Source organism: Phascolarctos cinereus, unplaced genomic scaffold, assembly GCF_003287225.1.
Source record: "Phascolarctos cinereus isolate Bilbo 61053 unplaced genomic scaffold, phaCin_HiC Scaffold_726;HRSCAF=1367, whole genome shotgun sequence".
Classification (NCBI taxonomy): Eukaryota; Metazoa; Chordata; class Mammalia; order Diprotodontia; family Phascolarctidae; genus Phascolarctos; species Phascolarctos cinereus.
In genome coordinates this window covers 352034229-352060288 of record NW_027556098.1, presented here as the reverse complement: position 1 = coordinate 352060288, position 26060 = coordinate 352034229, and the positions used below count along the sequence as shown (strand labels likewise).

The 26060-nt window shown below is 39.0% G+C and overlaps 2 protein-coding genes across 2 annotated transcripts; one reads left to right on the top strand and one right to left on the bottom strand.

Annotated features, from left to right (window-relative positions):
- Positions 1-1113: 1113 nt before the first annotated feature.
- LOC110195051 (olfactory receptor 52B2-like) lies at positions 1114-2069 on the bottom strand. The gene is given in 2 exon segments (XM_020967708.2): positions 1114-1928; positions 1931-2069. Coding segments are annotated over 2 exon segments (954 nt in total).
- A 21616-nt stretch (positions 2070-23685) lies between these two features.
- LOC110195222 (olfactory receptor 52D1-like) lies at positions 23686-24673 on the top strand. Its single transcript, XM_020967856.2, has one exon. The coding sequence runs from the start codon at positions 23720-23722 to the stop codon at positions 24671-24673; it is 954 nt and encodes a 317-aa protein (XP_020823515.1). The 5' UTR covers positions 23686-23719.
- The last annotated feature ends 1387 nt before the right edge of the window (positions 24674-26060 follow it).

Sequence of the window (26060 nt, the reverse complement as noted above, 5' to 3'; positions counted from 1 at the left end):
CTTACAGAACTTACAGTCAAACAGGGCGACTAACTGATATGCATACAATATATAAGACAAATGCATGCAATGTCAAGAACCCTCAGGAAAGCACCTAGCACATTTGGTAGAGGATTTACTAGAAGACAGAAAGAAAAGGATAAAAAATCCTGAATGCCTTGGGTTGGGATCACATAGCTAAAAGACTCACACCAATGGAATCACGGATCCATTCAACTATCAAGGAAACATCCAAGTACAGTAATAATACATTAATACAACCATCTCCCACATGGCAGGGCAGAGAAAAAGACTACCTTTGTCATCAGTATTTCTGCATATTCAAAGTAGGAATGCTCAGGAGTGAATTGATTTTTTCAATTAGAAAACAGTTTCCCTGAGGTTTTGCCAGCTTGGCTGAGCGGTATTTACCTTGGGTTTAAAATGAAAATCCATGAAATGTTCTTCTTAATCAAAACCCTAGAAGCTCCTACCTCACTTTGAAATCGGCTTCTGACTTTTTAAAAGCTAAAATTAATCTTTTTTGTGTGTCATTGAAACCTTTGGAAGGCTGATGAAGCATATAGACCCCTTCTCAGAATATTTGGAATACATTAAATAGAATACCTAGGATTACACAAGAAACTATTTATACTGAAATGCAGTTATAAAAATATTACAAAAACCAGATCACAAACTGGAGGTTAAGAGTGCCTATTTTAAAGAAATCCTACTCCTTTCCCAAAGCAGGATTTTGAACCAGATTTATTTAGCCAGAATATAAGTTCTGAAAGTAGAAATATCAATTACACTGGAGGTTTGAATTATAAAACTTTGGTTTAAATCCAGGATCTTCAGTTTACCACCTGTGAGATCTTGGGAAAATCAGTTCCGTTCTCTGGGACTTCCCAATGTATAAAAGGAAAGGACTGGGTTTCCATTTCTATTGTCCTAGAGGTAGAAGATCTCTTTAGAGGTAAAATAGAAGACCTCTAGCTTTTAATTGTTGGATCCTGGGATCCAGTGATTGAGAGATGGAAGGGACTTTATTTGTTCTTTGTTCATATGACATGAAGATTTTCTTTTTTGCTACTTATGTCTCTCTCTCTCTCTCTTTCTCTCTCTCTCTCTCTCTCAGTGACCTCCTTTCCCCATCCATCTGAAACTCTGAATAACCTTGTCCCGGATTTGCTTCATCCTAACTGCATAGACGATGGGGTTGAGCATGGGTGGTACCACTACATACAGATTGGCCAGAAGGATGTGAATATGGCGGGGGATGGTACCACGGCCAAAGCGGTGGGTGAGGAAGGAGAAAAAGGCAGGTGTATAAAACATGAGGATCACGCAGACATGGGCACCACAGGTGCCCAGAGCCTTATGGCGTGCACCTTGGGATGGCAGGCGAAAGACAGCACAGAGGATGAGAACGTAGGAGACAACAATAAGAATCGCATCAATGCCCAGTGTTGAGAGGGCTGCACAAAGACCATAGATGATGTTGACACGGATGTCCCCACACGCCAGCCGGGCCACACCCATGTGTTCACAGTACGTGTGGGGTATTGTACGATGACCACAGTAGGGCAACCGGTGGAGGAGAAAGACAAGGGTGGCAACAGTGGAGAAAGCTCGAGCAAAACCAGCCAGTCCCAACTTGCCAAGGACCTTGTAGGTGAGGATAGATGCATAGCGCAGAGGGTCACAGATGGCCACATAACGATCAAATGCCATAGAAAGCAATGTGGCTGACTCCAGGGCTGAGACAAAGTGAATGAAAAAGACCTGGGTGAGGCAGGCAGGGAAGGGGATATAATGAGCTTGGAACCAGAAGATGGCCAGGGCCTTGGGCACAGTGGTGGTAGAAAGGATGAGGTCTGTAATGGCAAGGAGAGAGAGGAGGATGTACATAGGTTCATGGAGGCTCCTCTCTGAAATGATGACCAGAGAAGGAGGATATTGCCACCCATGGCCGTGGTATACATCATAATGAAGGGAAATGAAAGCCAGAAGTGATTAGCCTCAAGGCCTGGGATTCCCAGTAGAATGAAGGAAGCTGGGTGGAGTTTGGTGTGGTTAGCTAGCAACATGGTAGGGATCAGGTCCTCCTCTGCAACTTTTGGACTTTGCTTTGGTCACTACCTAGAGAGAGGGTGATAGGGAGGAATTCAGTTCAATTAGATTCAATTAAACATGCACTTACAAGCAACTGTATTATGTATTAGGCATTGTGCTAAGTGGTGGGGAATATAAAAATAAAAATCAAATAGTTCTAGTAGCTTCTACTGAAAATGGGTGGGTAATATTGCATCATGTACATAGATAAGAGGGCAGCTAGGTGGAGCAATGGATAGAGCACTGAGCTTGGGATCAGGAAGATTCATCTTCATGAGTTCAAATCTAGCCTCAGACACTTACTAGCTGTGTGACCCTGGATAAGTCACTTAACTCTATTTGCTTCAGTTCCTTATCTTTCAAATGAACTGGAGAAGGAAATGACAAACCGCTATAGGATCTTTGCCAAGAAAACCCAAAATAGAGTCACATGACTGAAACAACTGAACATCAACACACAGATAAGAATATATAAAAGACAAACACAGTTGAAGTGCAAAGTACTTATATTTTTTGGTAGAGTAGGGAGGAAGAAGGGAACACTGATAACTATAGAGATTAGGAAAAATCTTCTATAGGAAGTAGCACCTATTCTGTACTTCGAAAAGGTCTAGGAATTTCCTGAGCCAGAGGCAAGAGACAGATGTAAGCCAAGAGATTTGATGAGAGAACTAGCGAACATGCCATATGACTAAAACACCGAAGGGACCAGGGAGATTTAGTTTGGAGAAGAAAATGCTATCTTCTAGTATTTAAGAGTCTGACATGTGGAAAAGGGATCAGACTTGGTTTTATTTCCTAAGTTTCTTCACTTCTCAAGCCTCAGTTTGCTCATCTGTAAAATAGGTAAGTTGGGTTAGACCAGAAGTTCCCAAAGTAGAGAGTCTGCGCTCTGAATGCTTTCAGGGGATTCTTAAGGTCAAAATTATTTGCATAGTAATACTAAAATGTTATTTACCTATTGAAATGCTCTTCCTTTTTCCAACTACATATCTGTGAAGCTGGACTTTCTCTATATACTTTACCAAAAAAATATATTGCAATAATTGAATCCTGAAGCAGGTATGTGAATTTGGCTGCCTTCTATTAAGCCAATATTAAAGAGATTTGCAAAAATAGGTAAGACAATGTTACTCTTTTTATTTCTTTGTTTTGGAAAAATATGGTTTTTTAATGAAAAAATGTTCTTTATGTTAACATGTAATGGCTTTATTGTTTTAAAGTGAATTAATAAATATTTAACAGGGACAAATGTACATATTCAATGAGATAGAGAGCTTTTAAACATTCTTGATGAAAAGATCAAAGCTGAATAGAATATTTGACTTTCAAATAACAATAAAAAGGTAAAGAGGAAAGGGAAATCATAATGGACTTAATAAGGTTAAACTGTTTATATTCCTGCATGGGAAAATGATACTTGTAACTCATAAGACCTTTCTCATTATTAGGGTAGTTAGGAGTATATATAGATAGAGGGTTCAAGTGTGAGTTGAGTATGAAAGTATGATATCTAAAAAATAAAAATGGGTGAGAGGATTTTACTGGGAGAAAGAGAAAGGGAAAGGTAGAATGGGGTAAATTATCTCACACAAAAGAGATAAGAAAAAGCTTTTACAGTAAAGAGGAAGAGGGGGGAGGTGAGAGGGAGTGAATGAACCTTACTTTGATCAGAATTGGCTCAGAGATGGAATGACATACATACTCAGTTGGGTATAGAAATATATCTTGCCCTACAGGAAAGTACAATGGGAAGGGGACAAAAAGAAGGTGGGTGACAGAAGTGAGGGCAGACTAGGGGAAGGGGTTGTCAGATGCAAAACACTTTTGAGGAGGGACTGGGTGAAAGGAGAGAAAAAATAGAATAAAGGGGGGGATAGGAGAGAGGGATATAGTAGGGATCCATAGGATGGAGAAATTTTGAAAAAATTTTGAAGCAAGTTTCTCTGATAAAGGCCTCATTTCTTAAACATATGGATAATGGAGTCAAATTCATAAAAAATAAGAGTAATTCCCCAATTGATAAATGACCAAAAGATACAATCGTTTTTCAGATGAAGTAATTAAAGCTATCTATAGGCATATGAAAAAATATTCTAACTCACTATGGATTTCAGGAATGCAAATTAAAACAGTTCTGAGATATTACCTCATACCTATTAGATTGGCTAATAGGACAGAATGTGGGGAAAATGAGATATTAATGCACTGTTGGTGGAGCTCTGAACTGATTCAGGAACTATGCCCAAAGGGCTATAAAACCATGCATACCCTTTGACCTAGCAATATCACTACTAGGTCTGTATTCCAAAAGAGATTTAAGAAAGGAAAAGAACCTAGATGTACAAAAATATTTATAGCAGCTCATTTCTGGGGGCAAAGAATTAGAAACTGAGGGGATACTCATCAATTGGGGAATGGCTGAACAAGTTGTGGTATGTGATTATGCTGGAATGCTATTGTACTGTTAGAAATGATGAACAGGATGCTCTCAGAAAAACCTGAAAAGACTTGCATGGTCTGATGCAAAGTGAAATGCACTGTGTACAAAATAACAACAATATTGTAAGATGATCAGCTGTGCACGACTTAGCTATTCTCAGCAATATGAACTAAGACAACTCTGAAGGATTTATGATGAAAAATATTATCCACCCCAGAAAAAATAACTGATGGTGTCTGAATACAGATTGAAACATAATTTTTTAAACTTTTTCTTTTCTTGAGGATTTTTTTTGTCTGTTTTCTTTCACAATATGACTGTTATGGTTATGTTTTGCATTACTACAAATGTATAACCTGTATCAAATTGCTTGCCTTCTTAATGGGTGGGGGATGGAGGAAGGAAGAGAATTTGGAACTCAAAGTTTTAAAAACAAATGTTAAAAATTGTTTTTACATGTAAATGGGGAAAATTAAAATACTAAATAAAAAATAAAAAAACCCAAAAAAACAAAGGACAAGCAAACAAAATAAACATTTAAAAATGTCATTGTTAATTTCTAAAATAATAAATATTGACAGATGTAATCCATGTATGCAAAAGCTCTTTGGAATACTCAACGATTTTTAAGAATGTAAAGGAGTCTTAAGACCAGATGTTAAGAATTACTAGGCTTGGCTATTTCTAAAGCCCCTTTCTGCTTTTAATACCATGGTCTTATGAAATACCCTAAAGGGACTTGGGTAGAAGTTTCACAAAGGCAGGTTTAGGGTCATCATAGGAGCATGCTTCTTGGCAATTAAAATTGTCCCCAAGTGAAAATGGACCTTGGACAATGGTGAGTACTCTATCACAGGAGGTCTTCAGATTGGGGTATGATGACCACTGGTTAGGGATATTTGAGAGGTGATTCCTGGTCAGGTATTGTTTGGATTGTTAGACGATCTGGTTTTTTTTTTTTCAGTTTGAAAATGAAAGTAGTTGATATCTCTAGCAGAAAACAGAAAGGAATTTTATCCCCCTCATTATCTATCTAGGCTGCTTTATTCAAGATAAGATAAAACTGGCTATTTTCTCTCTGAATCTTTACACTATAAACTTTGTCATCTAAACAAGTGTCTTCTTCCTCCCTATGATTGCTGCCTTTCCTCCTCATCTCATCATTTTTTCCTTTTTTTTTTTGCTTTTTTTTTTTGGTGAGTTAGTGGGGATTAAGTGACTTGCCCAAGGTCACACAGCTAGTAAGTGTAAAGTCTAAGGTCACATTTGAACTCAAGTCCTCTTGACTCCAAGGCCAGAGCTCTATGCACAGCACCATCCAGCTGCCCCTATTTTTTCCTATTTTCTCTTTCTCTATTTTAATTAAAATGTGATAAACAGTTTAGTACAGGGGCTCTTATCCTGAGGTCTATGACCTTGGTTTTAAATATATATTTTTGATAACTGGATTTCAGTATAATAGTTTTCCTTTATAATGATACTTATTTTATTTTATGCACTTAAAAACATTATGCTAAGAAGAGGTCCATAGGCTTCATCTGCTGAAAGAGACCATGACATAAAAAAGTTAATAAACTGTGATTTATGGCAGACAAACAACAACAACAACAGTAACTACAACACAAATGTGTAGTTATAATGCAGGACTGTTCTCACCAGCCATAAAATACTCTCCCAAACTACTTAATCTACTGGTTTTTTTTTTCCCCCCAGAATTGACTACCTATCAACTAAGCTGTCTTTCACGGGAGAGATTGATGTGGCGAGGCAGATTTTTCGAAGCAGGTACCAAACAGCAGGGAGCTGAGATTAATGACTTCAGGTCACTCAGGTCTCCTTACAAATTACCTAGCCCCCAAGCCTATTAATGACCCCGGATTGTTCTATTGTCGATTTGCATTTTCCACACTACTGCCTAGTTAAAAGTATCTACACAAATCTTTAACTAGAAGTATTGGGCACAACTGGTATGCTTTATCTTTTTCTCATTGCTGAGTTAAGGAAAAATTTGACTTCTGGAAGCCTCTGGCATATTCATGGCTAAGGTTTATTGCCTAGTCAGAGTGAATCTTCATGTCACAATTTTGGGCAATTTATTAAATCGATTGTAAGCTGACTTCCTTGCAATTTGTCATCATTTTGACCCACTGAGTTGCATCTGTTTAGCTTATCCAAGGGTCTTCTTTCTTCCTCTTCTTTTCATGAACGTTACCCACAATCCTCCTAACTTTTAAGACAAAAAGAGAAAGAGAAAATTTTAAAAGTCACTTAAGACGCTTGTGAATGTAGCCTTTTTCTTTGGTGTTAGGAAAAGCCTTCACTAAAGAAAAAAAAAAGCCTTCCTAGCAGCAGCCTCCTCTGGTGCCTTACTATGGCATGGAAGTGACTGTCGGCTCTTAAAAGCTGTTGACCCAACTGGAAGTGCTTCAAGAGCAGGCCCAGGGAGAGACTATGAATCTAGTACTCAAGAGCAAGCCTAGCTAAATTGGGAGACTCTCTGCCTCATGGCTGGCCACCATCAGAAGGCTGGGCACCATCACCAGAGCTGGCTACCTTGTACTTCTTTGTTGGAGTCAGAACAGTTCATGACACCACCCACTAAGCAGTGGGGGGGGGGTGCCATCTGCCTCAAAGGGCAGGCCCACATTGACACTGATCTTTTCAAGTGTTACAATTGTAAGAATGTTACAACCATCTACAACTACAATTGTAGAATGTTAGAATTGGGGAAAACTTTGTAGATCCACCAGTCTAAGGAATCCCATCTGTAACAGGTCTGAGAAGTGGTTATCCAGCCTCCACTAGAACACCTACAGTGGTAACAGCTCTAACCAATCCTCCTGAAACAGGCTGTGAGGCTCCAGAGTCAATATGTTGGTGACCAGAGCTTGTTTGTCCTCTCCTCTGAGTGTGAATTATGAGTCCAGAACTTCCTCTATAAGAGGAGATAATGAGAAAGAGCCAAGACATCAGGTCTCCTGAGCCCTCTTTCCCCCCACTACTATCCTTCCTGCCTTCCAATACATGAAGGGCAAAGTTTGGTGGCAGAGCGGGAAAAGATTTGATTTGCTTTTCTCTCAAATCTTTAGGTCAGGGGACACTTTGGGTGGCCTTCTAATTCTCCAGTCTGTTCTCCAGGACCATTCTCCCTCCAGTCTCCCAGTAGGGGAACATTAAACATACCTAGACCTAGAAACATCTCTTCCCTTCTTAGTTTCCAGTGACCATAGGGCATCCTTTGTCACTAGGTCCCTGTGCCTCAAACTCTTCAATCCCTGGCTGTGCCTCAAACTCTTCAATCCCTGGAGATTTTTCTAGAGGTCTAACTTAAAGGTCTTCAATTCTATCACTTCTTTTCCTAAGCCTGTCTAAATAACATAGGGTCAGAGGTTCTGATTCTGGAATGAGGATGGATTGATGGAAAAAAAGCATGGACACAATGGAGGTCTTCATTTTCAAAAACTGAGCCAGGAAAGTTATGGTCTCACCTAATCTTGTCCTTGGTGTGAGGTTAGAACTGACACGGAGACTCACAGACCCAGCCACAGACAGACAAATAAATGTGTTTATAAACATGAGCACACACAGTGCATGAAGAGACACCCCTGAGAAAGGAGCAGTATTTATCTTGCTCCTTCCCAGGGGACCTGGTCTGTGTGGTACAGAATGAGTTCTTGCTGATATTCAGGTCAAATTGGCCTCAACCTTCCTGCTCCTTTTAATCCTACCCCTGAGGATTAGTGATGGGCAACAGAAAAGACACAAACCCTGCCCCTCCCAACCACTCCCTCCTCTACACAAACAGTCCAGTCTCACACATTACACACTCACACACAGTTATTTACACTCAAACTCATGCCTAATTTCTCATGTACATACCACTTGAGTCTCTCATATGCATATTCAGTCAATTATCTACACAAGTGTGTTTTACATGCATACCTTGAGTCTCCCACATACACTTATACTATCATGTGCTTTCTTATACACACATATCCTGAGTCTTTGCACTCAGTATAACACATACACACACACACACACACACACACACACACACACACACACACACACACCCCTTAGTGGCCATCTAGTTTAAGCCATCTGTGAAAAAGAATCTCTTTACAACACACCTAACGATTGGTCATCCGGCCTGTCTTTGGAGGCAGAATTGTGCTGGAGGGCTAGCCAACTGTTGAATGCTCAGTGTGAACATTGTCACAAATCAGAACTCGATTTATTGGGTTTTTTTCTGTTTTTCATTTTTTGTTTTTTCAATTGTCTAGACTTAAGAAAATGATGGAGAAAATATGTGCAGATTAAACTTGAAAGTGTGTTGGTGGAACTTTTTTTTTCCTGAAGAGCCAATCGTTAAACATTTACTAATGCACCAATGCTTAAAAAATTTTGATTAAGAATGAGACACTATCTCCAGATGAAACACATTAGACTTGTAGAGAGAATGAATTGTTAGGAATTATTTTTTCTCTGACATCAAAACTAAGGTTGTTGTTGTTTCCCTCCTCCCAATGTCTCATGGTTCCTGATTCTATCCTCTGGCACCCAAGAAAACAAACCAAATCCCTTCTTCACATGATAGCTTTTTGAGCACTCTAAGACAGCTGTCATCCCTCTGCTTGCCCCTCCCCAAGTCTTCTCTTCTCCAGGCTTTACATCCCAGTAACTTTAAAAGATCTGCATATGCATTATCTCCAGATCCTTTATATCCTATTTACTTTCCTTGGAAGGTCTCCAGTTTATCAATGTTTGTTTGTTTTAGGCAATCGGGGTTAAGTAACTTGCCCAGGGTCACATAGCTAGTAAGTGTCAAGTGTTTGGTCTGAGGCCGAATTTGAACTCAGGCCCTCCTGACTTCAGGGCTGGTGCTCTATCCACCGTGTCACCTAGCTGCCCTATCAATGTCTTTTTTTAAAAAAAAGTGGTGCCCAGAACTGCACATAGTCTGCAGAGGTAGATAATAGGCACAGATGATAGTGTGCTAGCCCTAGGATCCAGAGGACCTGAATTCAACGCAGCCTTAGACACTTTCTTGTTGTGTGACCTTGGACAAGTCGCTGAACAACCTCTGTCTGCCTCAGTTTTCTCATCTGTAAAATGGGGATAATAATGACATCTACCTTCCAGGGTGGCTGTGAGGATAAAATGAGATATTATATGTAAAGCATTTTGCAAATCCTAAAGTGCTATATAAATGCTAGTTATTATTACTACCCCAGATATCTTCTAATGAGGACGAAATTAGAGTATCACTTCCTTATTCCTGGAAACTGTACCCCAATGCATCCCAAGATGGAACTAGCTATTTTTTTTTTTGCTGCCACATTACAATGGACTGATATTCATCTTATTTCCACTAAAACCTACTAAAGCTCATCTTTTTAAAAATTAATTGTATTTTAGTTTTGAACTTTCACTTCCACAACATTTTGAGTTTCCAATTTTCTCCCCATTTCTCCCCTCCCCCATCCCAAGATAGTGTACATTCTGAATACCCCTTCCCCTAATCTACCCTCCCTTCTATCTCCCCCACCCCTTATCTTATTACTTTCCCCTTCTATTTTCCTGTAGGGCAGGATAGATTTCTATACTCCATTGCCTGTATATCTTATTTCCCAGTTGCATGTGAAAACAATTTTTAATATTTGTTTTTAAAACTTTGAGTTCCAAATTCTCTCCCTTCTTCCCTCCCTCCCCATCCAACCTTATTGAGAATGCAAGCAACTCAATACAGGTTATGCATGTGTAGTCATGCAAAACACTTCCATAATAGCCACGTTGTGAAAAACTAACTATATTTCCTTTCATCCTTTCCCACCTCCCATTTATTCTATTGTCTCCTTTGACCTTGTCCCTCCTCAAAAGTGTTTGCTTCTGGGGCAGCTAGGTGGCACAGTGGATAGAGCACAAGCCCTGGATTCAGGAGGACCTGAGTTCAAATATGGCCTCAGACACACAACACTTACTAGCTGTGTGACCCTGGGAAAGTCACTTAACCCCATTACCTAGCCCCCCCCAAAAAAAAAAGAAAAGAAAAGAAAGAAAAAGAAAAAAAAGTGTTTCCTTCTGATTACTCTCTCCCCCAGTCTGCTCTCCCTTCTATCATCTCCCCCTCTCTTATCTCCTTGCCCCATATGCTCTTGTAGGGTAAGATAGATTTCTATACCCAATTAAATGTGTATGTTATTTCCTTCTTAAGCCAAATCCAAGGAGAGTAAGATTCACTCACTCCCTCTTACCTTCCTCCACTTCCCCTCCACTGGAAAAGCTTTTCCTTGTCTGTTTTATGTAAGATAATTTACCCCATTCTATCTCTCCCTTTCTTCTCCTGGTACAATCCTTTCTCACTCCTTAATTTTATTTTTTAGATACCATCCCTCCATCTTCAACTCACTCTGTGCCCTCTGTGTGTGTGTGTGTGTGTGTGTGTGTGTATGTGTGTGGATGGATAGACAGACAGATAGATAGATAGATAGATAGATACACACATACATATATACATACATATCCCTCCAACTACCCTAATACTTAGAAAGGTCTCATGAGTTACAAATATCTTTCCATGTAGGAATGTAAACAGTTCAACTTTAATAAGTCCTTTATGATTTCTCTTTCCTATTTACCTTTTATGTTTCTCTTGAGTCTTGTATTTGAAAGTCAAATGTTCTATTCAGTTCTTATCTTTTCATCAAGAATGCTTGAAAGTCTTCTATTTTACTGAATGTCAATTTTTCCCATGAAGGATTATACTAATCCAAGCCCTCTGGTCCCTTAAGGTAGAAGCTGCTAAATCTTGTGTTATTCTGATTGTTGTGTTTCCACAATAATCGTTTCTTTCTGGCTACTTGCAATATTTTCTCCTTTACCTGGGAACTCTGGAATTTGGCTGTAGTTTTCCTAGGAGTTTTCCTTTGGGGATTTTTTTCAGGAGGTGATCGGTGGATTCTTTCAATTTCTATTTTACTTCTGGTTCTAGAATATCAGGGCAGTTTACCTTGATAATTTCTTGAAAGATGGTGTCTAGGCTCTTTTTTTGATCATACCTTTCAGGTAGTCCAATAATTCTTAAATTATCTCTCCTGGATCTATTTTCTAGGTCAGTTGTTTTTCCAATGAGATATTTCACATTGTCTTCTTTTTTTCATTCTTTTGGTTTTGTTTTATAATGTCTTAATTTCTCATAAAGCCATTAGCTTCCATTTGCTCCATTCTAATTTTTAAGGAATTATTTTCTTCAGTGAGCTTTTGGACTTCCTTTTCCACTTATCCAATTCTGCTTTTTAAGGCATTCTTCACCTCATTGGCTTTGTGGACCTGTTTTGCCACTTGGGTTAGTCTATTTTTTAAGGTGCTACTTTCTTCAGTATTTTGGGGGTCACCTTTATCAAGCTGTTGACTTGTTTTTCATGATTTTCTTGCATCACTCTCATCTCTCTTCCCAGTTTTTCCTCTGCTTCTCTTACTTGCTTCTCAAAATCCTTTTTGAACTCTTCCATGGCCTGAGACCAATTCATATTTTTCTTGGAGGCTTTAGATGTAAAGCCTTGACTTTGTTGTCTTCTTCTGGTTGTATGTTTTGATCTTCTTTGTCATCAAAGTAAGATTCTAAGGTCTGACTTTTTTTGTGCTGCTTGCTCATCTTACCAGCCAATGACTTGAGTTTTAAACTCTTTGTCAAGGTAGGGGTCTGCTTCTAGTGCAGAAAATGTACTGTCCCAAGCTTTGGGGGGTTTGTGCAGCTGTTTTCAGAGATACTTCTAGGGATCTGTAAATTTTCGGTTCTTTCAAGGTGGTATGATCAAAGATGAGGTGTTTACTCCTATCCTGGTCTGTGCTCTGGTCTGAGTGATCACAAGCATTCTTTTCTGTCTTGGAACCATGAGGAGGATTCCCTCCCCACCATGCCTGCACTCCTCCTCATCCCAGGACCACCACCTAGGACTTCACATGAAAGCATGGGCAAAGCAAGAGAATCCTGCCTTAGTACCAGTGAAGAGATTCCTGCAATTCTACTCTGATCAGATACTTGAGCCCCACAGTCTATGGACTGAGTGCTCTGGAAGCAGCTGCCACCCTGGGGTACACTAGGACTGGGGCCAGACTATGATTCTCTCTCACCTAGGTCCAACAGGACTTTCCTACTGACCTTCTAAGTCATCTTTGGCGTTTGTGGGTTGAGAAGTCAGGAAACTGTTACAACTGCTAGCGATTCAGTTCCCTGAGGCCTGCCACAGGTTTGCTGAGGCCTAGTCTTTGCCTGCATGGCCCATGCTGAAAGGCACCCCTCTCCCAGCCCAGCACAACAGACCTTTACAATCAACCATCCAAGTTCTCTTGAGCTGGAAATTTGTTTCAATCTGTCTTTTTGTTTAGAATTTGTTTAGAGCCATTTTTACAGGCATTTGGAGGGGTTTGGGGAACAGCTCAAGCAAGTCACTGCTTTTACTCTGCCATCTTGGCTCTCCCCTCTAAAGGTAATCTTTTTCAGACCAACTGCTATCTAATCATGCCTATTCCATTTTACTGTTGTTCAATCATTTTTCAGTTGTGTCTGACTCTTCCTGAATCCATTTAGGATTTTCTTAGCAAAGATATGGGAGTGCTTGGCCATTTTCTTCTCCAGCTCATTTTACAGATAAGAAATTGGGGCAGAATTAAGTGACTTGCCCAGAGTCAAACAGCTAGTAAGTGTCTGAGGTCAGATTTGAACTCATTAAGATGAGTTATCTGGACTACAGGCACAGTACTCTATCTATTTTACCACATAGCTGCTTACTCTATCTTGTACTGTAGATACAAAATTGTGTTGACAATTATATATATGCTTAAACTCAAAAAGTTAATGGTACATAGCATTTATCCTTGTATTGACACTCTCTCTATTGACTTGCCTAAACGGAGGGTGGGTGAGGTTGGGAATGTGCTCCTGGCTGCATATGCTAGAGGAGGAAGAGAATGAAAAAACTGTCTGCTTGGGGGCATAATGCTATTCAACTAAGGGAATGCCATGAACTTTTGAAAAAGGAACTACAAGACAGCTGAACAAAGAACAACAACTCCCCATACCATATTGAATAGTGTTTATGACTGTCTAACTGCAGCCACATTGGTACAGCCTGGACTCTCTTCCCTATAGCTGTTGTATATACAGACTAAAACTAAGAGTGGTTTCAGATCAGCAAACAGAGGCAGCTAGCAGTGGTAGCAACCAAAGGTGGTATTTGCTCAGGTGAATGATTAGTGCCAAATGCAGTCAGGCTTCAAAGCCTGTAGTTCCTCAAGAGAGGCAGAATTAGAAAAAAGAAGTGACCCTGAGTTCTTGGAGTCACTCTACAGACTTGGGACTGATTTTCCAAGAGTTTCCTTGTGGTTAGAAAAGCTCCATGGTTCATGACATTGCTAGCTCCTGTGAAAGCAACTGGAAGAAGAATTAAACTTCCAAGTTTCAAAGTTACCCGCTAAAAAGAGAGAAGCTGCTTGATGTGAAGAGAATCACGAGGGCTAGAGGGAGATGCCTAACCTGGGTATATTAATGTTGCCTTTTGAATTAATTTATAAAACTCTGATTAAAGTTTATGTAATAGAGTGATTCACAAGTGAATAAATAAGATACACAGTGACTCAATGAAGGAAATAAGCCAATGGGAACATAATGAGCCATAATGTGATTGGGAAAATCCATGGTAAACTGAGACAAATGTTCCACCACAGAAAGTGGGGAAAACTAAGGGGAGAGAAATAGTGAGTTTTCTGAGAGTCAGAAAGAGCCTTCAAGTAACCCCAGAGTTCTCCTTGAAGTTGGATAGAACAGCTCCCCTATCATAGCTGGAGGGAACCTTGGCTATCATCTCATCATCATGTGCTCCCATAAGACTTTTAGAATTAAGAGTTTCCTTGACAAGAAGCAGAAGAAAGATTGTCCCACTCCTCAATTCAAACAAAACTAGCAACGAGATCAGGTACAACTCGAAATATATCAAGTGCACGCTTATTACTGAACTCATGAATCCAACCCATGACAACATAAGGAGAACAACAAACTCTTACGCAGTAATTTAAAAAATGTCTGCACCTTAGCAAACAGTTTCCAAGATGGGAGGGCAGTAGCATTTCACCTCATCCTTGTATGGATTCTGCTGCTCCAGAATTCCTCTTGAGGCATTATTTTAAAATTGTTTGGAGGGGAATTTGGGAGAGCTCAGTCAAGTTTCCTGCCTTTTTCTCCACCATCTTGGCTCCACCTTGGAACAGAATACTCAAGAAAGACATGAAAGGTGGATGTAAGTACTTGAAGGGCTGCCATATTGAAAGGGGATTTGATTTCTTTTGCTTGTTCCCAGACAGGTGATCCGTGATCAATGAATACAAGTGATAGGAAGTCACATTCAGTTTAATATAAGGAATAACTTTTTAACAATTAGAGCTGTACCAAATTAGAATAGGATGAAGATAATGAAGATAGAAGTTGGGTTATTATATGTTGGAGATATTAGAGTAATGATACCAGTTTAATATAAGGGCTTTGCAACTCAGAGTTTTTAGCAGTGTGACCTGTAAGAGCTGGAGTTCAGAGTAGAGGGAAATTACTGTGGAATGGAGTTGTTGGGAAGGTGCTTGATACGAATTTGGAGATTTTTTAAAAAGAGTTAGAAGTCATTCCTCATTCTAAGTAGACCTTATTTAAGTAAATTGAATCTCTAAAAGTTCAGTTTTACAAGTTCTAATCACTGGGGTACGAGAGGAGAGAGGGGAGATGAAGAAATCTCTATAGGGTTAGTAATGAGAGATGGGAGTTTCTTGTCTTAACTTAGGTAATATGATTTCGCTCTTTGGCTCCCTAGTGGCCCAGATCCTGAATGGGCTTAGAGAAGAAAAATGTCATCTGATTTCTCTTCTCTCTTAGGGAACTTGGTCCTAATATTTTAGGACCCTCCTGGCTTCCATACCCACTGGGCTTTCTGACTCAGAATCTATTAAAAAGAGCAGTGAGAAACCTCTTCCCAGAATGCCAGTTCTGTCTGTAGAAGGCTGAGTGTTCCTTAACTAGAAAGACAGAGTGGTACCTGCTACATGTTTGCCCTATGGTGAGTGATGGACAGGAATCCAAGCTTAAGGTAATTAAGGAAATCAATAGAGCTGAAGAATTCCTGGCACATGTGCATGCTGTCACAGAGACATACATGCAATTCCACACAGACACGTACAAAATGTAAGCATACAGGCACAGAGACACCCAGTCAGATATATCTTCATATTCACATATGTACACAAATGCTAGCAACCCGATGATCACAGTCTCAGGTCATCAGTTTATAGGTGAGCAACAAAGCTGGAAGAGAAAGAAGCTGTCAACCTTAAAAAAATAAGAACATAGCCTCAAGTAGGACTGAGAGATGCAGAGACTGGAGGAAATCCAAGCTGTCCACATGTAAGTACCTCATCTAAATGAGGTAGATGCAACCAAAGGGCATTTCATGTGTAAAAGTCTGAGGAGTCTAAAGGACTTTGGATTCAGTATAAGGCAACAGTGTTTCAGGACTACCAGAATAGCTCTCTTTCTGTCTTTAGTTGCACTGATAGGCATAGTGTTAAGAAGAAGGGAGGCAATACTTCCATTGTCTACCCTGAAGCAAATTTGGTTAATGGTGTTGAGGTCTAAGCACTTAGTTGAAGGATGGCCAGAGAAAAGTGTCTAGGATTAATAGACCTCATGACAATTGGCTAAATGAACTGGGAATTTTAGACCGGAGAAGAGAAGACTCAGGGTCAACATCATATTGGTTGTCAAATATTTAAAGAAAGAATTATTACATGTGAAAAAAGTCTTAGATCTATTCTCCTTTACCAAGAAGGCAAAATTAGTACTGAATGGAGTGATGGAGGACATCACTCCTCAGACTTCTCAGGAAGTCTGATTTCAGCTCAACACAAGGAAACACATTCTGATTATATTCAGTTTAAAATATTATTACTAAGTCCTGTGTCTTTCTACTATGTAGTAGATAAGAGGAGTCATAGTGTATAAAGAGCCATCATTGCAGTAAGGAAATTGCTGTTTTTGTTTTTCAGTTGTTTTAGTTGTATCTGACTCTCCATGACTCCATGAGGTTTTCTTGGCAAAAAATGCTGGAGTAATTTGCCATTTCCTTCTCCAGTTTATTTGATAGATGAGGAAACTGAGGCAAACAAGGTTAAGTGACTTACCCAGAGTTACATAGCTAGTGTCTGAAACCAGATTTGAACTCAGGTAAAAGAGTCCACATGACTCCAGGACTGGCATTCTATCTACTGTGCCTCCCATCTGGAGTCAGGAAGATTTGCATTGAGGTCCAAATGCTTACACACACAGCAATGAGAGTGAGGAGGATATAAGGAAAAAATAGACACGGTGTAATAAATCAATTTTTCCAAGCTTGAAAATAAACAATTTTAAAGCAGTGTTTGCTACTGAACTCCTTGTAGAGGACACATTTAAATGCAAAAGAAAAAATTTTCCAACAATTAAAATTGTCAATAAAGGGAATGAGCTGACTGTCAAAGCACTCAGTTCTCCAACAGTAGAAGTCTTCAACTACCCTTGGTAACAGAGATGATGATTTGTTAGGAATGTGGAAGACAGGATTCCTATACAGAGATTGGAGTGGTTGCTTCTGAAGTTCCTTCCAACCCTGAAATTTGTTTCAATCTATGAAACCTATGATCTATATTTATATAGCCATTTAAGGTTTAATCAATCAATTAAATGTATTTATTAAATACTTACTTTATTTCAGGTACTGGGCTAGGCACCAAGGGGTACAAAGACAAAAAAGAAATATGCTCTGCCCTCAAAGAACCTACATTCTTTTAGGAGTAAATAATATTAGTAGGTAATACATAAACACAAAACAATTGCAAGGTGATGGGAGAGAGATGCTAGTAGCTAGAGAGGGTCAGGGAAGGACTCACAGAGAAGATAACAGTTGAAATAAACTTAGCAAAACTAGAGGTTTTTAAGAAATAGATTTAAGAAGGAAGTGCACTCCAGGCATGGGGAAGACTGCACATGGGTATAAAAGTGGGAGATGGAATGCCATCTCTTAGGAATGGTAAGGCAATTTGGATGGACCAAAGAGTATTTGAATGGTGGTAATATCAGGCTGTCCCAAGAATCGTATTTAATCTTTAATAACTTCAGAAATATAAATGCTACTAACTTATAACAATATTATTTAAAAGTTTAATTATTTACATTGATATAATTTTGTGAATTTTGAATAATAAATATTTTGTTTTCAAGTTACTAAGATGAGACATCCTGCATCATACAATGTGCGTGCAACAGTTTCTGGATGACACTTTCTCAGACTTCTCAGACTGATGATTTGGTAGAAGAGGTCTTCTAATACAGCCATTTCAGTCACCATTAGATATTTTCCTGTAGGGTTTTATCAAAACCGTCATGTATGCATTATACCTTATTCTTAGGATGATCTTAAGATTAGGATAACAAGTGCAATCCTTTTAGTCACTGAGCAGCAATAGCTGATGCAAGTTTTTATAAAATTTGAAAATCAAAGACCAGTGTTGGTTTGTAAGTTTGCATGTTGTTTTACATGTTGTTTTTTAAGTTTGCAGCATGTATATATACTTCTGAAGTTATTAAAGCTTAAGATTGCACTAAGATTTTGGGGGTGCCCTGTATAATAAGCCTACAAAGGTCAATGCCAGTTTGTGAAGGACTTTAAATTACAAACAAAGGATTCTGTACTTGATTGTAGAGCTAAATAGGGTAAGGGTGTGACATGGTCACACCTATGTCTTACATCAGCAGATATATGGAAAATAAGATTGGAGAGGGGGAGACTAGATATAAGGAGACAAAATAAAGGTTCTTAGAGTAGATAAGAGGTGATGAAGACTATGCTAGGGATATGGTTATGAGTGAATGGAGAGAAGGGAACAGATGGGAGAGACGCTATGAAAATTATAGAGATAAGCCTTCACAACTATTTGAATATGTGGGATGAGGGACAGGGAGCAGTTGGGAATGACTCCAAGGTTTCAAATCTGGTTGACTTGAAAGACAGTGATATCCTCAGCTGAAATAAGGAAATTCAGGAGAAGAGGTTGATTTGGAGAGAAAAATTGTATCTTACATTTTGGACTTATTCAGTTTAAAAAGCACTTTACTCACAACAATCCTGGGTGGTTAATCAGTCAGTTAATAAACATTTATTAAGCATCGACTGTGCGCCTAAGCATTATGGATACAAAGAAAAGCGAAAAAACAGTCTGTGTTCTCAAGGACAGTTTAATGGGGGAGACACATGTAAACAACTATGTGCAAAAAGTTACAGACAGGATAAATTTCAAATAACAGAAAAGGCACTATTATGTCTCTCTCTCTCTCTCTCTCTCTCTCTCTCTCTCTCTCTATATATATATATATATATGTGTGTGTGTGTGTGTGTGTGTGTGTGTATATAAAGCATTAATATTTATATAAACATTGCTTTAAGGTTTGTAAAGCGCTTTATGAATATTATCTAATTTGATTCTCACAACAACCCTGCAAGGTAGGTGCTATTATTATCAGCTTTTTACACTCAAGGAAACTGAGGCAGATAGCAGTTGAACCTTGCCCAGGTCACACAGCTAATAAGTGTCTGAGAGTGAATTTGAACTCAGGTCTTCCTGACTCTTCATCCAGGGCTCTCTAGTCACTATACCACCTAGCTGCCTCTAGAGTTGAAGGGATCGGGAAAGGCTTTCTGTAGAAGCTGGGATTTTAAGCAGTAGGTAGTACCAGTGTATTTATGATCTCCATTTTACAGACAAGGAAACTGAGGTTCAGAGATGGTTAAGTGACTGCCTCCAGCCTAGGTTTTCAGGTTTACCCATTATTCCTACAACAAATATAGCTCTGACTGGAGAGAAAGATTTGAGTTTAAATCCTGCTTCAGACACTTACTAGGTGTGGGGTCCCGGGCAAGTCACTTAATCTCTATTTGCTTCAATTTCCTCATCTGTAAAATTAGGGTGTTGGAATTAGATGTAACTTCCAGTTCTATTTCTGTGATGTCACAATTGATTTATTGATCAAATTTACACATCTCCAAAACATAAAATCTGAATTTAAATCCTGTAGTGTCTAAGACCCCTGACTCTAAGACCAGCACTTTTCCTACTATACCCAAAGACTATTCATAAAGAGATATTGGATACATTTGACCATTTGACAAGATGTCTGAAAAGCAGATCTGATAATTCAGGAACTTGTGGAGGTATCCTCTGGGCCGGGCCTTTTGGAATCTGCATTTGGCTTGTCATTCTAAGTGCTTCATAGGCTCGCCCCCTTTTGCCTTTCCAGTCTTCTTACACCTTATTCCCTACACGTAGTCTTTGGACCAGCAACACTGGCCTCCTGGCTGTTCAACAAACAAAATACTCCATCTCTTGACAGGGACTTGAAACACTCCCCCTCCTCCACTCTGACTACTGACCTTCCTGGCTTCCTTTAAGTCTCCACTGAAATTACCCACTTCTATAGGCAGCTTTCCCCAACCCCTCTTAATTCCAGTGCCTTCCCTTTTTTTAATTATTTCCTATTCATCCTGTATACAGCTTGCTTTGCATATATTTGTTTGCTTGTTGTTTTCTATTTGCTTGTAAAGCTCCTCGAGGCCAGGGACTGTTTTTTTGCTTCTTTTTGTATCCCTAATGCTTAGCACAGTGCCTGGCACATATAGGCACTTAATAAATGTTGATTGCTTGCTTGATTGATAACAACACAAAGCTGAAATACCTCATCTTCCTTGAAAGCTCAGCTTAGGTAACCCCTTCTCCATGAAAGCTTCCCTGATCCCTTCAGCTGAAAGTGATCTCTCTTGCCCCAGATTTCTGAGAGCTCTTTGTCTAGAGATGTCCTTTGCCCTCCTCATTCTCTGCCTTAAATTTATTTGTGTAAATGCCTCATCTCTTCTGAAAGAATTTCATTCCCATGCGGTTGGGGATGATGCTGTTTTTCACCTTTGTGAGCAGACCTAGAATACAGCAGGTAAATTAGAAATTTAATGATTCTTGGTAATAAAACAAGAGAGGGAAGAGGAGGAGAATATCTTCTGTCTGGGAGCTGTGTACAGCCTCTTTCATCAGAAGACTGGTCACTTAGTAGTAACATTTACAAGAAGAGGTAAAATGGACCCAGGTCTAGATTGGGTGGGAAAGGCGGGGATAAGAGTTGCTCCCTGAGCAAATGAGGATCATTCATGAAGATAACTTTTGAAACATGATGATTTCCCAAAGAGAAAATTTGTGTTTGCTTGGTTTTAATTTATTATTCATTTTAAATATTTTTTTCTCTTTAAATTTTGAGTTCCAATTTCTCTCCCTTCCTCCCATCTTTTCACCTACCCAATGCGAAGGGAAGCAATATATTATTTGTACATGTGAAATCAGGTAAAACACATTTTTATATTAATCATTGTTTTAAAGCAAGAAAAATAAAGTGAGAAAATTACACTTCAGTTTCTATTTTACCCTCTGGATTTAAGACAGCAGGGCAGTTTTCCTTGTTAACTTCTTGAAATACAATATATAAACTTTTTCTTTGATCATGGCTTTCAGGTAGTCTAATAATTCTTAACTTATCTCTCCTTCATCTGTTTTCCAAGTTACTTATTATTTTCAATGAGATATTTCACTTTTTCTTCTGCTTTTTCCCTCTTTTGACTATATACATTATTTCTTAATGTCTCATGAAGTCATTAGCTTCCATTTGCCCAATTCTAATTTTTAAGGAATGAGTTTCTTTAGTGTGATTTTGTACCTCTTTTTTAATTTGGCCAATTCTGTTGTTAAGAAGTTATTTTCTTGGAACACTTAATGCATTGTTGGTGGAGTTGTGAAATGATTCAATTGTTTTGGAGAACAATTTGGAACTACGCCAAAGGGCTATAAAAATGTGCACACCCTTTGACCCAGCAATAGCGCTTCTAGGGCTATATTCCAAAGAGATTATACAAATGGGAAAAGGACCCACATGTACAAAAAATATTCATAGCAACTCTTTTTGTAGTGGCAAAGAATTGGAAATTGAAGGGCTGCCCATCAATTGGGGAATGGCTGAGCAAGTTGTGGTATATGAATGTAATGGAATACTATTGTGCTATAAGAAATGATGAACAAGCTGACTTCAGAAAAACCTGGAAAGACTTGTATGGTCTGATGCTGAGTGAAATAAGCAGAACCAAGAGAATGTTGTACACAATAACAGCCATGCTGTACGATGACTAATATTGATAAACATAACTCTTCCCAGCCATACAAGGATCTAAGACATCTCCAGAGGCCTCATGATGGAAAATGCTATCCACATCCAAAGAAAGAACTATGAAACTTGAATTGCTATTTCTTTTTCTCTTCTGTTGAGTTTTGTTTCCTCTTTCTGATGGTTCCTCCTGTTGGTTTTAATTTTTACTTACAACACCACTAATGTGAAAATATGTTTAATAGGAATGTAAATGTATAGCCCATATCAGATTGTGCACCATCTTGGGGAGGGTGGTGGGGAGGAAGGGAGAGAAAAATTTTAAACTCAAAAGCATATGGAAGTGATTATTGATAAATCAAAATAAATTAAATTTGAAAATGAAAAAAAAGAAGTTATTTTCTGCAGTTAATTTCAACTCTTTTTTTATTTGGCCTGTTCTGCTTTTTAAAATGTTCTTTTCTTCAGTGTTTTTTTTTTGTACCTCTGTTACCATTGGGCCAATTTTATTTTTTAAGGTGTTGTTTTCTTCAGTATTTTGTGCCTCTTTTACCAAGATGTTACTTCTCTTTTCATAATTTTCTTGCACCAATCTCATTTCTTTTTTCCAGTTTTCCCTCTACCACTCTTATCACTATTTTTAACCTCTTCCAGGAATTCTTATTGGCTTGGATCCAGTTAGCATTTGTCTTTAAGTCTTTGTTGTAGCTGTTGCTATGTTGTTTTCTTCTGAATTTTTGTCTTGGTTGTCCTTGCCACCATAACTTTTGAAACATGATGATTTTCCCAATGAGAAAATTCATGTTTGCTTGTTTTTAATTTATTATTTATTTTAAACATTTTTTCTTTTTAAATTTTGAGTTCCAAATTCTCTCCCTCCCACCTTTTCACCCACCCATTGAGAAGGGAAATAATATGTTAATTATACATGTGAAATCATGTAAAACACATTTTTATATTAACCACTTTTTAAAGCAAAAAAAATAAAGTGAGAAAATAACACTTCAGTTTCTATTTTACCTTCTGGATTTAAGATATCAGGGCAGTTTTCCTTGTTAACTTCTTGAAATATGATAATTTTGATAATTTTGTAACTTCTTATGGTCAAATATTTTTTGTTGTTGTTCTTGTTTGCTCTTTTTTCCAGCCATTTTTTTGACATTGAAATTTATGTTAAAGTTGGACTTTGCTCACATAGGGGTAGGAAGGCACTATCCCAAGTTTCAGGCTTTTCCAGAGCTAGTTCTGCCAGGAGGGAGGGGATCCCCAAGTTTTTGGTGGTGCTGAGGTCATCTGATGCAGGGAGAGTGTGGTCATTGCTCTCCAGGTCCATGCTCTGCTCTTTATCCAAGAACGGCCCCTGCTTTCCTGTAGTCACAAATACTAGTGCTCTTCTTTGCCTTGAAACTGAGACCAGAGCCCCTGTTCCCTTGTGACTAACCTCCAGTGTTCCTCTCCACCAAGGCTCTGTAACCCAGAACTGTATATAGGCAATAGAATTGCCAATCAGTGCCAGCTGTATGCAGTGCCAGCAGAGTCTTTTGTAATCTCTTTCTGACCAAGTGTCTTACCTCTTTACTGTCTCTGGGCTGAGAGCTTTCAAAGGTGCTGCTGCTGTTGCTGCTTTGCATATGTAGGCTCTGAACAGCCTTCCATCATGATTTCATTAAATTCTCCTGCTGAACTCCTAAGTTTTCTTAGACCAGAAAAAAAGGTATAACCCTGACCTTTGATTGGCTCTGCTCCTCCAAAATTTTATTCATTTTGAAGTTGTTTGGAGGTGAATGTTGTGAGAGAGTTCAGCTGAGTTGCCCCTAATCCACCATCTTGGCTCCACTTAAACATTTGTTCATTTTGTTTTCTTTTTAGGGACAACATCACAATCAACAACTTCTACTGACTAAGAGCTAGTGGCCATGTCTGTTTCCAACAGCAGCAACTCCCTCCCAACTACCATATTCTTGACAGGTATTCCAGGGCTAGATCCTGCCTACATGTGGATATCTATTCCCTTCTGTGCTATGTATATGGTGGCTCTGGCTGGGAACTTAACCCTCATCTTGGTCATATCTACTGATCACAGTCTCCACACACCAATGTACCTTTTCCTCTGTCTGCTTTCATTCACAGACTTAGCTCTCAGCTCTACTACAGTGCCCAAAATGTTGGCAATCCTGTGGCTTCATGCTGGTCAGATCACTTTTGGAGGCTGTCTGACCCAGATGTTCTTTGTCCACTCAATATTTGCTCTAGAGTCTTCTGTCCTCCTGGCTATGGCATTTGATCGCTATGTGGCCATCTGCAACCCACTGAGATATACAACCATCCTCAGTCATGGTGTCATTGTCAGGATTGGCCTTGCTGGATTAATTAGGAGTGTGGCTATTGTTTCTCCATTCATCTTCCTGTTGCAGAGGCTGCCATATTGTGGGCACCACATCATGGCACACACATACTGTGAACACATGGGCATTGCCCGGCTGGCCTGTGCTGATATCACAGTGAATATTGTCTATGGCCTAACTGTGGCCCTGTTGGCCATGGGTCTGGATTCTGTGCTCATAGCAACATCTTATTCTATCATTCTCCATGCTGTATTCCATCTTCCATCTCGGGATGCACGACGCAAGGCTCTAGGAACATGTGGGTCCCACATCGGGGTCATCCTGGTTTTCTATATACCTGCTTTCTTCTCTTTCCTCACTCATCGCTTTGGCCGCCATCATGTCCCTAGGCATGTCCATATCTTTCTGGCCAACCTATATGTGTTGGTGCCACCTGTGCTCAACCCCATTATCTATGGGGCCAAGACCAAAGAGATCCAGCGAAGGATCTTGAGGCTAATGTCTCCAGGTCAAGACTTTGTTTGAATTTCTGACCAATGATGGAAATGATTACTGCATAGATGAATGAATAAATGAATATCTTTCAGGACTGTAAAAAGGTAAGAGAGAACAAATGTATGCCATCAGAAGAACTAGATTATTTCCCAGCTTTGACACTTATGAGATATTTTACCCCAAATAAGCCACTTAGCCTCTTTTTCTTATTTGTGAAATGGAGATATTAATACTTGCTTTGATTACCTCATAAGAAATATTGTGAAGGAATCATTTTGTAAATCTTAAAATGGCTGTAGAAATATCGACTGTTACTATTATCATTGATTTCATTAAGTATAAGAAAGGCCAGGTATAGATAAGCAAGAGTTTATCTGAAAAAAGATCTGGAGTTTTTAGTGGACTACAAACTTAATATGAGACAATAGCATGATATGATAACCAAAAACAAAATAAAACAAAAATTAAAATAACGTTGGGCTACTTATCATACTTTCATACCTTCATAAGAAGGTGGTAGTCAGGCCATTTTCTGCCCTGGTAGTTTACATCAGTCATGCCAGAATTAGGGAATAACATTGATAAGCCAGAGAACATTCATAGGAATTTGATGCAGATGGTGAAGAATCTGAAGTATGTGTCATCTGAGTAACACTGAAAGGAAGTGGAAATGTATAGTCTGAACAAAAGAAGTCTCAGAGGAAACAGGAGAGCTGTGTTCAAGAACTTAAAAGGCTTTCATATGGAAGACGGATTAGGTTCATTTCTGTTCTGCCTCAGAAGGAAAAACCAGAAACAATGGGTGGAAATTACAAAGGGTCTAATTTAATTTTGATATCATGGAAAAATAATAAATTCATAATAATTTAGAGTCATTCCAAAGTGCTTAGTACAATGCCTGGCACATAGTAGGCACTTAATAAATATTTGTTGAATTAAAGTAGGTCAGGCTGCTTGTCTCCAGGTGGAGCGCATTCCCTCTCACTGGAAAGCTTCAGGCAAAGGCTAAATGGTGACTCATTGGGTATGATAAGAAATGTAGACTGTTTTTTCAGGTCAGGTTGTTTACTTGCACCAGGCCTTCATTCCTGCTCTCACCTCTCATCTAGGCCAGAGGTGTCAAACCTGGGGCCCATGGGCCACATGTAGCTCACAACACTCCAAGCATGTCTCAAACCAGATGAAAATGTAATTGGGAAATACTCAATAAAATAAATCAAAATACCATCAAACTTGAATAACATTGCATGTTAAAACTAAGTCAAGTAGAGATGCTTACGTATGGATTAGCGATCCCTGTTTCTATCTGAGGTTGACAGCACCCATGATATATTGCTGGGGAATATTGTTGCCAGCTTGAGAGCCAGATGATGTTCCTTGAAAGTCTGAAGAAGGATTTTGAGCATCTCCGTGCTAT